General features: G+C 49.3%; 1 protein-coding gene across 3 annotated transcripts in view; it reads right to left on the reverse strand.

Moving 5' to 3' along the window:
- Window positions 1–15059, reverse strand: part of OCA2 (OCA2 melanosomal transmembrane protein) — a 218243-nt gene that overhangs the window by 37684 nt on the left and 165500 nt on the right. For 2 of the 3 annotated variants that reach the window (XM_037731346.1, XM_017508501.2), the window contains 2 exons: window positions 6666–6759; window positions 441–534 (listed from right to left, as the gene is read on the reverse strand). In XM_037731346.1, the coding sequence (XP_037587274.1) occupies window positions 441–534; window positions 6666–6759 (188 nt within the window). Of the gene's footprint in view, window positions 1–440; window positions 535–6665; window positions 6760–15059 lie in introns of those variants that run through there. The other variant, XM_037731347.1, reaches the window with a different exon arrangement.

Here is a 15059-nt window from a genome sequence, read left to right on the forward strand (position 1 = left end):
TTTTTTTTTGAGACAGAGTCTCACTCTCTCACCAAGGCTAGAGTGCATCAGTGTGATCTCAGCTCACTGCAACTTCCGCCTCCCAGGTTCAAACAATTCTCCTGCCTCAGCCTCCCAAGTAGCTGGGACTACAGGCACATGCCACCATGCCCAGCTAATATTTTGTGTGTATTTTAGTAGAGACAGGGTTTCACCATGTTACTCAGGCTGGTCTTGAACTCCGGAACTCAATGCACCCACCTTGGCCTCCCAATGTGCTAGCATTATGGCGTGAACCACTAGCAATAAATTTTTAATGTGTTTTTTTCTGAGCTAATCACAACTACACCAGTCTCTCTAATTACTAAAAATATGCTTATCTTAGTGTTTAATGCGCTATTTATTAAGTGAGCTTAGGAACTAGATAGTTTAACAGAAATGTAAAGTGAGTTTAAAAGTACCTGAAAAATTCCATGAAGGAGAACCCGTATCCATGCTGCTCTGCAATGCCTGCGCACACGACGTTTGCCGACGCGCCAATCAGTGTCCCGTTACCTAAAGTCGAAATTTAAAAACAAAACCCCAGTTGATATTGCTGGTAAGCTTCCGTTCTCTTTGGTTTGTAAAATTTATATCATCTCACAGGCTTTGATTTGATGATTACAGTCAAAGTGACTGCTCTATAAATATCTGAAAACACACACACATACACAGAAAATAAGCTGTTTGCAAATACCACGATTCACTTCTGGATGAAACCATGGCTGTCGTACGTAACAGAGAGGAGGAGCGCTAAGGAGAACAGGAAAGTCACTGTGGGACCGTGCCTTTCGGAGGAGGATGCAAGCAGGGCCAGCAACCCAAGCGGGAACCTGTGTCCCTCGGGAATGCAATCTCAGACAGGAACCACCTTCCTCTGGACCCTGGGCCCAGACACTAGGAAACCCTTTCAGTGGATAAATGGATAGAAAAAAACAGCCAGGTGAAACCCCTTCCCTTGACGTCTTCGCCAGTGGCATCTCCTTGACATGAAATGGCTCTCTGGGTAAGCTGTTACGACGGTGCCCGTGACAGGGACATGCACGCTTTCACGCCTGTGTGCCATCCTCACAGCTGGTGAGGAATAGGGCCAAGGAAGTCACTCGGGTCATCAGATCCACCCCACACACACTCACACCCACACCCAGGGAGGGCCCAGGAGCCTCCTCCATCCCTCACAGTGTTCACGGACAGGCGCAAGACTCACGCTCAGCCAGTTCAGCTGAGCCCTGACGTGTCTGCACATACGCTGAGGAAGAGTTGCCTGTGTCTCCATCTCTCTCTCCTTCTATGGAGGATTGGTGAACAGTGAGACCCTGCCCTGGAGCTGCCGACAGCATGTCAGTGAGGGGGAGCGACCTTTCCGAGACTGGACAACATGAATAACAGAGCAGGTGGAGGCCCCACATCCCCACGAAGAAACAGCACAGACACAGTGAGAGGTGTGCCAGGCAGTGAGCCGGGAAGTGGTGTGTCCCAACCGCGAACCATCCTGGCTCCAGAGGAAGATCAGCGAGGGGTAGGGCTCAGGCTGCCCCAAGCCTTTCCGTAGACAGCCATGCAGAGTGTCTGAAGAGCCCAGCACAGCGGTGAGGTTCTTTGGGGCAGAGCTGGCCCAGCCAGCCCCCTCTGGGCGCTGCTGCACCAAAGCGTCCATCCCGCCATCCTGCCTGCCAAACCTGCTCCTTCCCCGGCCAGGAGACCTGCCCAATGAGACTCCACCCCCTTGCCAAGCCATCATGCATGGCCATCATTTCTCACTGTCTGACAAGTCTCTTCCCACAGAGAAGCCCAGGGTCCTTAGCAGGCCTGGCCTGCTCGGCCCCCATGAAGGCACCTGGGTGCCTGGACAGCATCAGCCTGCACCCTAAACACTGACCACTCCAGGACGCCACGAGCAGGGCCCAACCCACGGTCCAAGTTCACATTCCACAACTTGCGTGAGTGCTAAAAGTAAAAGCCTGCACTGATGTTCTCTCCTGTTAAGGATTTGTGATTGGAAAATGCCCGCTTTCCAATCAGAATGACAGTTGTGCAGCTGGGTACTGCCCAGGTGGAGAGCATCTCATCCTGCCTGCCGTGGGCGTGGATTCCTGACGTGCGAGGGGCCACTTCCCAGGAAACAAGGAGCTTTCCGTGTCCTTCTGCAGGTTGCCAAGGTGAGCTGTTTTGGTCCTGAGTGCTTCTGGACGCAGGGAAAGGAATGGGGAGGAGGAAAGGATGCTGAAGAATCTGCCGGAGGGGCTGCGTGCCACCTGGGGACTGCCTGAGGAAGGTCAGGCAAGGATGAGGGGCATGTGGGGAGCCCTTTCCTTGGAAGAGGAGATGCGGCTGGGGTCACACGAAGGCAGGGCTGGCTTCTGTCCTGGGGGCGACTGCTCAGCCTTTAGACATCAGACATGCACCCGCCTTCTCAGGAGTGTCCGTGGGTGGCACCACGGGGGCTGCTCTCCCCCAGAGGCCCTCCTGTACCTGGATGTTTCTGAAGCGCCTGCCTCCCTCCCTGAGGGCCCTCCTTCTCGGCCACCCCCTTGCAGAAGTCCTTTGGCCTGCTCACAGACTCACTGCCTGGCAGGCAGGACATCCACTCATTAAGTCGCACGGAGCCCTGTTTCTTTAAAGGATGCTTTATGGGCAACAGAAACCTGATGAACAGCACTTAGACACACAGGGCAACCACTCCCTGGTAAAGAGAATCCTGGAGGCAGAGGGCGGGAAGCTGGTCCTAGCTGGACTGTAGTCAGGCAGGTCTCCACTGTTCCCGGCCTCACCCTCCCCTCACAGGATGGCTTCCCAGCCACACCTAAGGCAGGAGGGCAGGGAGGAGAACTGGCACCAATATGTTTTGATGACAAAGGCAAAGGCTATGGCAAAGCTCCCACACAGGCCCCTCCTGTCTTATTGGTCAGCAAAATGAGACAAGCAAGGCTGGTACCAAAGCAGAGAGGAGGCCACAGAGAGGAGGCCCTGGAGAGGAGACCACAGAGAGGAGGCCACGGAGAGGGGGCCATGGAGAGGAAGTCACAGAGAGGGGGCCACAGAAAGGAGACCACAGAGAGCGGGCCACAGAGAGGGGGCCACAGAGAGGTGGCCCTGAAGATGGGGCCACAGAGAGGGGGCCACAGAGAGGAGATCACAGAGAGAAGACCACAGAGAGGGGGCCACAGGGAGGAGGCCACAGAGAGGAGGCCACAGAGAGGAAGCCACAGAGAGAGGCCAGGAGGTTACGGGTCAGCCCTGGCAGGTCCTACACAGATGTACTGGAAATAGAGTATGTCAGCCAGTGTGACAGACAAAATGCTAGATCTAAATTCGGAAGACCTCAGTTGAAGTCTCAAGCCTTCTAAGCTCTGTCAGCTGAGCGAATCACTGACCGTTTCTGTTATATTAACTGAGGTGTTTGTGATAGTCGGGAAAGGAAGATGCCAAACCAGATGGTGTCAGCCGTAGGGTGCATTTGCCTCCTGGTGACAGGCAGTCCCATGTGGAGCAAACTCCACCTCCCGGGTTCAAGCCATTCTCCTGCCTCAGCCTCCCAAGTAGCTGAGACTGCAGGCACACGCCACCTTGCCCAGCTAATTTTCGTATTTTCATAGAGTCGGGGTTTCAACATTTTGGTCAGGCTGGTCTTGAACTCCTGACCTCGTGATCCGCCTGCAGGGCTCTGTGGCACCATCAGGACCTGCTGCCTGCACCCGTGTGCTCTGCCATCCGCCAACAACACACAGGGCCAGCCCACACTCGGGCGGCAGATGCTGCAGGCATCTCCTCACCATGCATCCAGGCATGGCCATGGCAGGAGGGAGTGCGATCCCCATGAATACTGAGTTTGGTCTCAGGGCCAGGGAAACCATGATCAGGAGCTCCTCCCTCCCCTCACATCACCTGGACTCCACATGGCTTTGGTCTGCCCATCCCTATGAGCTGGGACCAGAAACCCAGCTGCCCATCCCTGCCTGTCATGGCTGGGGCAGAGATGCAGGGAGTCTGCTTCCTCTGTTTATGAGGACCGTCGCCACCTTCTCCAGCTTCTCCCGGGTTGGTTGTGGGGTTTGCACAAGAGTAAGAATGTAAGCCTACTATTCAGATGCCAGTGATACTGCAGTCACTTATTAAGAGGCTAGCAGGGTTTTCTGGGTATTCCACGTGGCATGGGCTCCACATGGTGGGGAGGACAAGGCCCCAGGTGTCACTTCCCCAGCTCAAGCCTCCCTCCCAGTTCCTAGTGACAGAGAAGCACACGAACAGCTCTGCCTGTCCTGGCACACTCGGGCCATGCGGCATGGGAGGACGGCGCATGGACCCAGAGGCAGAACAAGGGCAGTTTTCAAAACCATGCCCAGCTCTGTTTTTGATGAACGTTGCACACAAAGAATCAAATCTCCAGGGTAACTCCCTGTGCCTGCAGTGTACATTCCACTAAACAGTCCACACTCTCAGAGCTGTGAGAGTTCCCACTTGTCAGAACACATGTAAATTAACTCTATGCATGGGCATTCCTTTTGGCGAGTTGAAGAGCCACCAGTCCTTCAAGACCTGGATATAACCTAAGGAAACCAGCAGCCTTAGGGTGCACGTGCCGCCTGGGTCGGTGCGGACGCAGCCGCGTGCCGCCTGGGCTGCCCTCAGCCCCTAGGCCGCTGCAGCAGGGTAGCCTTCTTCGCCCTCCGCACTCTTTACTTCCTCCTCGCAGGTTTTCGGCCCTGGCGTTGCACCTGCCAGGAGTGCCTTGGCTCGTGCACTTGCCACCACCTCTGCTTTCCAGGGAACTCAGGCGAAGCCAGGTTGTTCTGAAGACTTGTTTAAACTGTTCTTAGCTCTTCGTGAAAAGAGCAACCAAAAAGTACTGGGTCAGACCAGTTAAAAAACAATTGTTTCAAAGTATCCAGTGAATCGCGTCCAATTCATAGAGCAAATGACATTTCTAAAACCAGATGAAACCCTCTATTTAAAGTGTTCTTCAGAACGCCGCCCTGGAAGAGTGGGAGGCTGGTGTTTGCCTCATGCGGACAGAGCTTCAGGCTGGGATGGTGAACAGCGCTCTGCAGGTGCACGGCGGTGACGCCTGCATACCCGTCCATCGGCTGTGAGTGTCCCTAATGCCACTGAGCTGTGCACTTACACACAGTTAAGACGGTAAGTTTTATTTACATATATTTTACCATAATTTCTGTAAAATCCCAAACCTTGAGTCAATGAGAAAGGTCCCTGAGGGAGTAAGCTGCCGTGCCTTTCAATCACCAGAGCTAAGAGATTAAAACGATCCCAACACATAATTAAAACATTCATTATGCGTTGCATTTCTGCTTCTAAAATCTGCTCAGTTACTAAGTATCTAATCCTATTTTAGGAATTAACCTATAAATGGTACACATTAACATCTCTCCTAGAGAAAGCTCCTCCATATTCATCCTACATGTTCTGGGGAAATCCAAAGTAGCTCAAGATGCCTCTCACTCTGTACGACCTGGCTTCAAACTTCCCTTTCTGCAGAACCTCCTCGGACGTCTCAGGTCTCCACTCAGGGCACTCCATCATTACAGGATGTGTCTCTCTATGCCGTAACCTTAGCTGAGGTGACCGTCTTCCCCACTCGACAGCAGGGAGGTGAATTCACTGTCCGGTACAATGTCAGGTGATGGCAGATGCCCAGCAAGTTCAAATGGGCAAAATCCTCACAGGGGATGCATTTCCAGGTATCCTCGGATCCCATTTCTTATTGTTGGTGTTAAATGTAGCTCTGCATTGCTTCCCTGGGACCTGTTCTTAGACGGGTGATTTTAACAGTTCTACACTCTTGGAAGAACTTGAGTCACTGAGGCAGATGAGTTATCTGTCTGCTGCATTACAGAAACTTCACTATGACATTAATCCCCCTTTTCAGCCAAGGAGATAAACTAACCAGAGAGTTATTGATTTAGTAGTCAGAAATCAATCAGAGAACAAAGAAAGCTAAATTATCTAAGCATGCCTGGATATAAGAATAAAAACTTAAAATGTGTCTGATGTGTTGAGCTAAGATTCTTCACAATCTCCCTGCATTCCCAAAGGTGATCAGGCTCTGAGATGTGAGAAGGACCCCACCCCACCCCCCACCCGCTCCCTGCAGGCCCCACAGTTCTCTGCAAGGCGACTGCATCCACAACCCGCAGTCTGGTCACCAGTCTCTCCCAGCGCGCTCTCTGACCCACTTTTCACTGTCTCCAAAGTCCAATGCCCACCCCCCGCCCAGAAAAACCCTTTAATCTTTCCTCCCACTCTTAGGTTAGAGTCTCCGCTTCTAGCTGACCCACTTGTCCCTCCACTGCTTACGGAGAGAGACAGAGAACAGCAACTGAGAGTGGCTTCTGATTCAAAATCTGTTTCTAATCCCAAGCACGGCCCACACGGCGCAGGATGGGAGCACATCAGCTGTGAGGCATCAGAACCAGGCATCCTCCAGCCACAGGCCTGGGAAGTTGGAGGCAGTTCTGCAGAGAATGGCAAGGAACGGAGTCACTCTGGAGTTGCTCCGTCACAGCCGAAGACGTGTGTCCACTGGGGAAATCACCCGGACTCTCCTTCATCTGCTTGTGATTTGATAGGCCCTAACAGTTGCTTTGGGCTGGACGACAGTGTGGACATGCACGAGGTCAGCAGCCCCTTACCTCCCAGGCAGGCGCCAAAGGCCAGGGCATACATGAGCGGCGATGCGGGCAGGCCGACCTCAGGGTCGTGGCTCAGGTTCAGGAGCACGGGAATCTGTGGAGGAAAAGGACACTGATGTCACATCCCATGGAAGCTCAGAGTAGCCACCACCCTGTGACTACTTTAGAAGATCCAAACGCTTTCTGAGCATTCAAACTCTAAGGAGCATAGGATTTGTGGACAGACCAAAGCAAACTTTGGAATCCAGGGAAACTTGAGTTTGAACTCATCTGTATGCCACTGATGCCAGCTGCCACCAACTGGTCCTCCTGGTCCTGAGCCTCACCAGCTGTTGCGGCTCTTAAACCGGGTAAAGGCGCAGAGAGTCTAACACAGGGCCTGAGAACACGGCCATCAAAGCAGAGCTCACAGATTTCTGCAGGGGCCATGCTAACTACACGCACGTCATCTTCCTGAATCATCAAACATCCCTCAAGTGTGCTGTTACTCCTTCAGTTGACAGATGACGAGACCATGATGCAGAGAGGCATGGGAGCACAGACCCTGGACGCAGCCCAGACAGAACTCACACACAGGTCTCTGACCCCCAACTGCACGCTGGGTGCCCTGTGCTAAGCTACTTCTCACGGCTGCTCCCTGCCAGGCACCCTGAGCCAGCTGACATTCACAGCATGATAAAATGGATCAGATTCTACAGCCAGGAAGCACCATTCTCTAGCCAGCCATGCCAGCCTCTGGTGCACCTTTCTGACGTTGATACATTCTGCATTATTGTAATCAATGAAACACAGTGGCTGGGAAATTTCTGGAAGAACTTTGTGTTCAAAGGAGCAGGGAAGGACAGAGCCATGAAGCCTGCCTCCGGGAGGCTGCAGAGAATGGAGGGCTATGTGGTCCCCGCAGACACCTCAGGGAGCCCACGGCGTGTGAAGGACAGACCCCTGGACCCGCCGCCTCGGACGGTTACCTGTGTCAGCCTCTCTAAAGGAGACGAGCTCCAAGGGTGGCTGACCTGGAAAACATGACACAAGAAAAACACAAACAGAAAGCAGCCCCAGTGCAGAGATGTGAGCGATGGCAATATTACTCGACCCTGAGAATTAGGGGGCAAGAAGGTGCGTGCTTCGTCCCCTGAAGTCGCGAAGAAGATGCCTCAGGGCTCACTTGGGAAGACTCGTCCACTCTGAGCTCCTAGTCACTGCAGCAGGCTTTTGTGTGTGTGCCATCGGCAGCATCCGGACGGGGCAGGTGGAGCCTCCTCTCCCCCCGATTCTGGGCTTGGCCAGTCGCTTCCTTTGACCAATGGAAGGTAGGTGGGCTGGACACATCCTGTGTTTCTGCATGCCCCTGTGGAGTATCAGCCTCTTGGCCACAATGGAACACAGAGCCGAGGTGCTGCTGCTGCCCTGGGGAGTCTCCACTGGGAGGATACGTGGAGCAGTGTCTCCCCAGCCCCCACGGAGTCCACACTGGGAAGCTGCAGCCCAGCCGCGGACCCACGTGCCTCCACTGTACACAACTCCACAGAGTTGCCTTGTAGGGTCTGAGAAGGAGCCCTTCATATTTGCTGGGTCACAGGGGCATGTTGAAAAGCTCAATTTTTCATTGTCAGTAGTATCAAATATACGCTGGAAGAGAGTAAGTACCATGCTAGGAAAAGCATCCGATTCTGCATCTGTCAATCTCACGCAGAATCAGAAACTCCTGGCAGTGGGGTGCTCCCATGCAGTCCCTGAGGCACTTTCCAAGCTCAGCTTTGTCTGATGATAAACCCGATCATCACAGAGGCACCTTCAGACTTATGGTTCATTCTTTGTGGGAGTGAGCGGCGTGCAACTTCCCACAAACTCCAGTCATCCAAGAGCAGAGCTAACACACACACGTGACTGTGAGGCCGTGGTCCCCTGGGCGCTGAGCACCATGCTGTCGGTGCAAAGCCAGCCTCCACCCTGTGGGACTGCACACGCCACCCGGAACAAGGAGACAGAGTCGGAACAACTCAGCACAGGAGGTATCAAGGGAGGAGGCGGCGTCTCCAAGCTCAGGTACCTGAAAATTCCAGCATGTGCTCCTGTGCAATGAGGCCCATCGCCCAAGGCAAGAGAAACCCTGCCTCGGGTTCCAGACTGCATACTCACAAGTGCTAGGTCCTGTTACAGGCTGCTTGCTGCAAAAAGTGTACAACATTGCTTTCAAAGCAAGCCCTCTCTGGGGTTTGCAATTCAGATGAGAACCAGCTCCCTATATTCCAGAGTCCAAGCATCTCCTCACAGTTCTGTGGCCTGTCCTCCAGGCCCTGCCTTGCGTGAACTCTCCTTCCCACAACATACATGCAGTGACGGCTTGCTGGCCTCACATTCACCATCTGCCCCTTTAATTCTGTCCTCCATGCCACCAGCCATGACCTTTCTGTCTTCGAAGTCTGCCCGTGCAACTGGCCTGACTCTACACCCTTCGATCTGAGGCTCTCTCGCCAGGGTCTCCTCTGCCTCATACTTGATACTGACCTGAGCACCCACTGCCTGCCGCTTCTCTGCAGTTGCCCATGCCCACGTCTCCAGTAGGCACATGGTCACTGTTGCCCTCATGCAGCCTCCTGCTCAGCCCGTAGGAGCCTTGGGCATCTCTCCTCTGAGAGTCTCCCTGAGCTCCCCAATGTGGCTGCCATATTATAACACGCTATGCCCAGAGGTTACTTCCATGATTACATTTAACTCACTTCTCCCTCCTCCACTGGATGGGACCGTGTTGTCTTGTCTGTGCTCATTTATTCTTAATTCCGTCAATAATTATTCATGAATATTCTACTTTGTGTCTGGTTCTGCTCCAGATACAAGGGACAGAAAAGAAGACACGAAAACCCCTGCCCTCACAGAGCTTGCATTACAGTGGCAGAGAGAAAATTTTAAAACTAGCAAATGATGGCACAGCAGGAAGCTCCAGGAATCCACCTCTGCCTGTAGGATGACTGAACTGGCAGGACCTGTCTGAAGCTACTGCATGAGCTCCCTGCCGCTGCTTTCACGAAGCACCATGAGCGGGGTACTGAAACAACTAGACGTTATTGCCGCACGGCTCTGAAGGCGAGGCGTCTGAGCAGGTGCTGGCCTGGGTGTGCTCGCTGACAGCTCTAGGGGAGGGTCCCTCCTTGCCCCTCTGGTGTCTGTGGCAGTCCTGGGTATCCTTGGCTTGTGGGTGCATCACCCCAGCCACACTGGAGCCTTCGCCCTGCCTGAGTCTGTGCCAAAATTTCCCCATTTCGTAAAAACATTGGTCATATTGGATGAGGGCCTAGTGACCTGATTTAAACTTGATTATCTCTGTAAAAGCCCTATTTTCATATAAGGTTACATCTCAATACCCGGGGTTAGGACCTCAGTATATCTTTTGGGGAGACAATTCAATTCAGAACAGTAGCTATGTTGGAAGTCTGGCGTCTACTCAAACGCTTTCAGCAACTAGGGAAAAGTGATAAGGAGGGTTTTGGTGATTTTTTGGCGTTTTTTTATAGTGGCTGTCATTCTCCACCTCTCTCCCTGTGACGGGAAGCTGTGGGGATGGCAACTCATGTTTATGATGTGACTTGCTGATATCAGAGCAGGCAGTGACAGCCTTGTCTTCCAAAAACCCAGGTTGTGTATGTTGATGCCCAGCCACTGTTTTGGTCACTGAGGGGCTGGCACAGAGGCTGGCCACTGTTTCAACTCCAAGTGATGAAGCAGCTTCCAGGGAACTTAAAGTGGCAGTAATTATTTCTATGCACACACACACACACACACACACACCCCTAACACACACACACACACACACACACACACACATCTTTTGGAGACCAGAAATTTAAGGAAATGTTGTCAGTCTACTAGTTGACTGTAGAGATAACAGAAGAAAAACTTCAATGACCACACGCTTTTCAAAAAAAGTTTGGAAAAGTCACAAATGAATGGCTCCGGCACTCAACAAGCAAGACTCAGCAGTATCTGAGGAATAGGAGAATTAGATCTCTAGCATTACCACAACATAATACGCAAAATGTCCAGCTCTCAACAAAGAAGATTACACGTCATACAAACAAATGGGAAAGTGTGGCCCATTCACAGGTGAAAAAAAGTAACAGAAATCATCTCTGAAGAGGCCTAGGCATTTGAATTATTAGTCAAAGATGCTAATTCAGCTGTCTTAAAGAGGTTCAATAACTAAAGAATAACTATAAGGACACGTGCACATAAATGTTCATTGCAGCACTGTTTACAATAGCAAAGACCTGGAACCAACTCAAATGCCCATCGACAACAGACTGGACAGGGAAAATGTGGCACATATATACCATGTAATACTATGCAGCCATAAAAAAAGATGAGTTCGTGTCCTTTATAGGGACATGGATGAACCTGGAAACCATCATTCTCAGCAAGCTGACACAAGAGCAGAAAACCAAACACTACATGTTCTCACTCATAGGCTGGTGTTGAACAATGAGAACACATGGACACAGGGAGGGGAGCATCACACACTGGGGTTTGTGTGGGGGGACCTAGGGGAGGGACAGTGAGGGGTGGGGAATTGGGGAGGGATGGCATGGGGAGAAATGCCAGTTACAGGTGATGGGGAGAAAGGCAGCAAACCACAGTGCCATGTGTGTACCTATGCAACAATCTTGCATGTTCTTCACATGTACCCCAAAACCTAAAATACAATAAAATGCATACCTTTTAAAAATAAAAATAAAATTTCCTGGGTAAAAAAAAAAAAGTCTAAGATATGCAAAAAAGAAATAAATGGCAGAGTAATTCCTCCCTTATCAGAAATTACATTAATTGTAAATGGATTAAACTCTCCTGTTAAAAATCAGAGACTGGCAGATTGGATAAGAAACAGGATACATCTATATACGTTTTGTTAACAAGTGACTCTCTTTAGATACAAGGATACAAACAAGTTAAAAGCAAGAAAAAAATATCTTACATGTAAACAGTAACCAAAATAGAACTGAGGTGGGTACATTATTATCAGACAAAATAAAATTTAAATAAAAACGGTTACAAAAGACAAAGAATAACATTATATATTTATAAATGATTCAATACATAAGATATAAGTTATAAACATTTACACACCTAAAAATAGAACCTCAAAATATAGGAAACAAAATTTGGCATGGCTGAAGGAGAAACAGACATTTCTGCTATAAAGATTGGAGACATAAAATATTCCCCGAGATAGACCATATGTAGAGCACAAAACAATTCTCAATAAATTTTTTAAAAGATTAAAATAATACAAGTATCTTTTCTAATTACAATAGAATGAAACTAGAAATCAGTAACAGAAGGAAAAAGAGAAAATGTAAACTAATATTAAACAACCAATGAGTCAAAGAAGAAACTACAAGGAAAATTAGAAAACACCTAAGACTAAGAGAAATGAAAGCACAACACACTAAAACTCGTGAGATTCAATGAAAGCAGTGCTAATAGGAAAATTTATAACTATAAATCCATATAAAAGAAGGAATATCTCAAATAAATAACCTAACTTCACACCTTAAGAAACTATAAAAAGGCAAGCAAACTACACATAAAGCTAGCAGAAGGAGGGAAGTAAGACAGATTAGAGGAGAGATGAATAAGACAAAGAGTAGAAAAAACAGAGAAAGTCAATAAAACCAAAAGTTGATTCCTTAAAAGTTTCAACAAAACTGTCAAATTTTTATCTAGATTAACTAAGAAAAAGAGATAAGATACAAATGACTAAAATAAAAAATTAAAGTGGAAATATTATCAGCAATTTTACAAAAATTAAAAGCATTATAAGAGAATACTATAAACAATTACGCACCAACAAATTGTGTAAGCTAAAGGAAATAAATTTCTAGAAATACACAAACTACCAAAATCGACTCATGAAAAAATTGAATATTTAGTTAGATCCGTAACTAGTAAGGACATTGAATCAGTAACCAAAAAATTCCCAACAAAGAAAATTCTAGGACCAGATAGCTTGACTGGTGAATTCTACCAAATAGTTAAAGAAAAATCGATACCAATATTTCAAAAACTGTTCCAAAAAATGAAGAAGAGGGAACACTCCCTAACTCATTCCATGAGGCCATCATGACCCTGATACTAAGTCAGGCAAACCCACTACAAGAAAAGAAAGCTGCAGGTCAGTGCTCCTGCTGAAATTTGGATGTAGTCTATACCAACATTCTCACAGGAAGAAAGAAACTGAAGGGAGCCATTGCCTTTACAAATATGAGACCGACAGAAAGTCCCCAGGGCTTGAGAAAAAGAAGGCAAGACCACTTGCAGCGCAGGGAGCAGCACTCAGGAAACAAAAATAAAATAATTGGCAAAGGATAAAAAAGGTTTTCTGTGAGTTAAAGAAATGTGATGAAAGTTAGAAAGGTGCTATTTTTTAAACAAGAATCCCAGGCTGATTTAGCACTTTAAATTGTATGAATGTATAATTTGATTTCAAAGCAAACATTGAACAACTGAGCAGCTCAAAAGAATTATGAATAAGTAAAATGCACAATATGCTTGGTGGTATTAAGTGTTATCGGGAAAAATAAGGCAAAAAGGGAGACAAGGAGGGTGAGCTTGTCGATTTAGCACTGGGAGGGGGCAATTCTGCAAAACTCAATAAAAGATGAAGGAGCAAGACCAAGCTCTAATGACCTGTGTAAAAAGAATCTCAGACAGAAAGTACAGAAACTGCAAAAGTCTTTATTATGTATTTATTTTAGAGTCGGGGGCACAAGTGCAGGTTAGTTACATGGGTATATCGTGTGATGCTGGGATTTGGACTTCAAATGTTCCTGTCACCCATGCAGTGAACATAGTACGTGCTCGGTAGTTTTCCAATCCTTGTCCCCCATCCCTGTCTCCTCCCTTTTGAAAACTCCATCATTAGGCGGAGGTTGCAGTGAGCCGAGATCGCGCCATTGCACTCCAGCCTGGGTAACAAGAGCGAAACTCCGTCTCAAAAAAAAAAAAAGAAAAGAAAAAAGAAAACTCCATCGTTTATTATTCCCTTCTTTGTGTCCATATGTACCCAATATTTAGCTCCCACTTACAAGTGAGACCATGCAGTATTTGGTTTTCTGTTTCCACATTAATTCGCTTAGGACTATGACCACCAGGTCCGTCCATGTTGCTGCAAGGAACACAACCTCATTGTTTTTATGGCTGTGTGGTATTCCATGGTGTTTATGTACCACGTTTGTTTTACTCAATCCAGTATTGATGGGCATCTAGGCTGATTCCATGTCTTTGCTACTGTGAACAGCACAGTGAAGGGCATGCAAATGCACGTGTCTTTTTGGTAGAATGATTCCATCTCCTTTGGGTATATACTCAGTAGCAGGCTTGCTAGGTTGAAATCCAAGTAGGCCACTATGGCTGCAGCGAAGTCAGCTAAGAGAAGAGCCATGAGAAGTGAGCTCAGGAAGGAAGCAGCAGCCAGGCCTGTGAGATGTGCAGGCCACTGCCAAGACTTTGGGCTGTGGCAGGAAGCCTCCGTGGAGCACAGGCTCCCGGGGCAGGCAAGAGTGGAAACAAAAGGAACAACTTGGAACACTCTGGGAACAGTGCATCTGAAGCTCCTCTTCCACTGTGTGACACCAGGAGGGGACGCGGTCCTTGCTGGGGCTTCAGGGGAAGAGGTGTAGATGCCAAGAATGGATCAGATTCAAAATCTTTGTGGGGAAGCTGACCATGGGGTGTCCAAGAAAGCGAGGGGTCAGCTGGCTCTCAGCCTCGGGGGCTTGAGCAACTGAGAGAATGGAGTCGTGATTTACAACGGTGAGGAAGAGTGGGGAAGGGTGGGATCAGGGTTTCAGCTTGGGACACGGTAAGTCTGTGACACCTGCGATGCCCCAGGAGACAGGCGGAGAGGCAGCCAGACACCCAAAGCTCGGCTCTGGGGAGCAGCCCAGGAGAGGTCTCTGTGGATGGCACTTGGAGTACATGCTCAGACGAGACCCCTGCAGCCGTGAGCCTGGAAAGGGAAGGTGGGAACTGAGTGCAGGGTTCAGGGCCTGGAAGATGGAGAGGGTCATGGGAGGAGGCGAGGAGGAGGGCCCTGCATGGGGAGGAGGAGTACCGGGGGCCAAGTGGGGAAAGTTCTGAGGGGTGGCCTCCATGTCATGTCACTGACCGGCCAGGTTCCAAAGGAATCTGTCTCGAGGACAGGTACTGGTCCTTAGTGACCTTCCAGAGAACTATTTCCATGGATTATGGAAGAAAAGCTCAACTGCAGTAAAGCCAAGAAAAAGAGAAGAAGGTTACAATGAGTAGAGGGTGGAAGACAGGCTCCCTTTCAAAGCGTCTGGTTATGGGAAACAGAGGAAGTAGGGGGGCAGCAGGAAGGCCTGGAGATGTGGCAGCAGA

Source organism: Cebus imitator, unplaced genomic scaffold (assembly GCF_001604975.1).
Source record: "Cebus imitator isolate Cc_AM_T3 unplaced genomic scaffold, Cebus_imitator-1.0 Scaffold392, whole genome shotgun sequence".
Lineage (NCBI taxonomy): Eukaryota > Metazoa > Chordata > Mammalia > Primates > Cebidae > Cebus > Cebus imitator.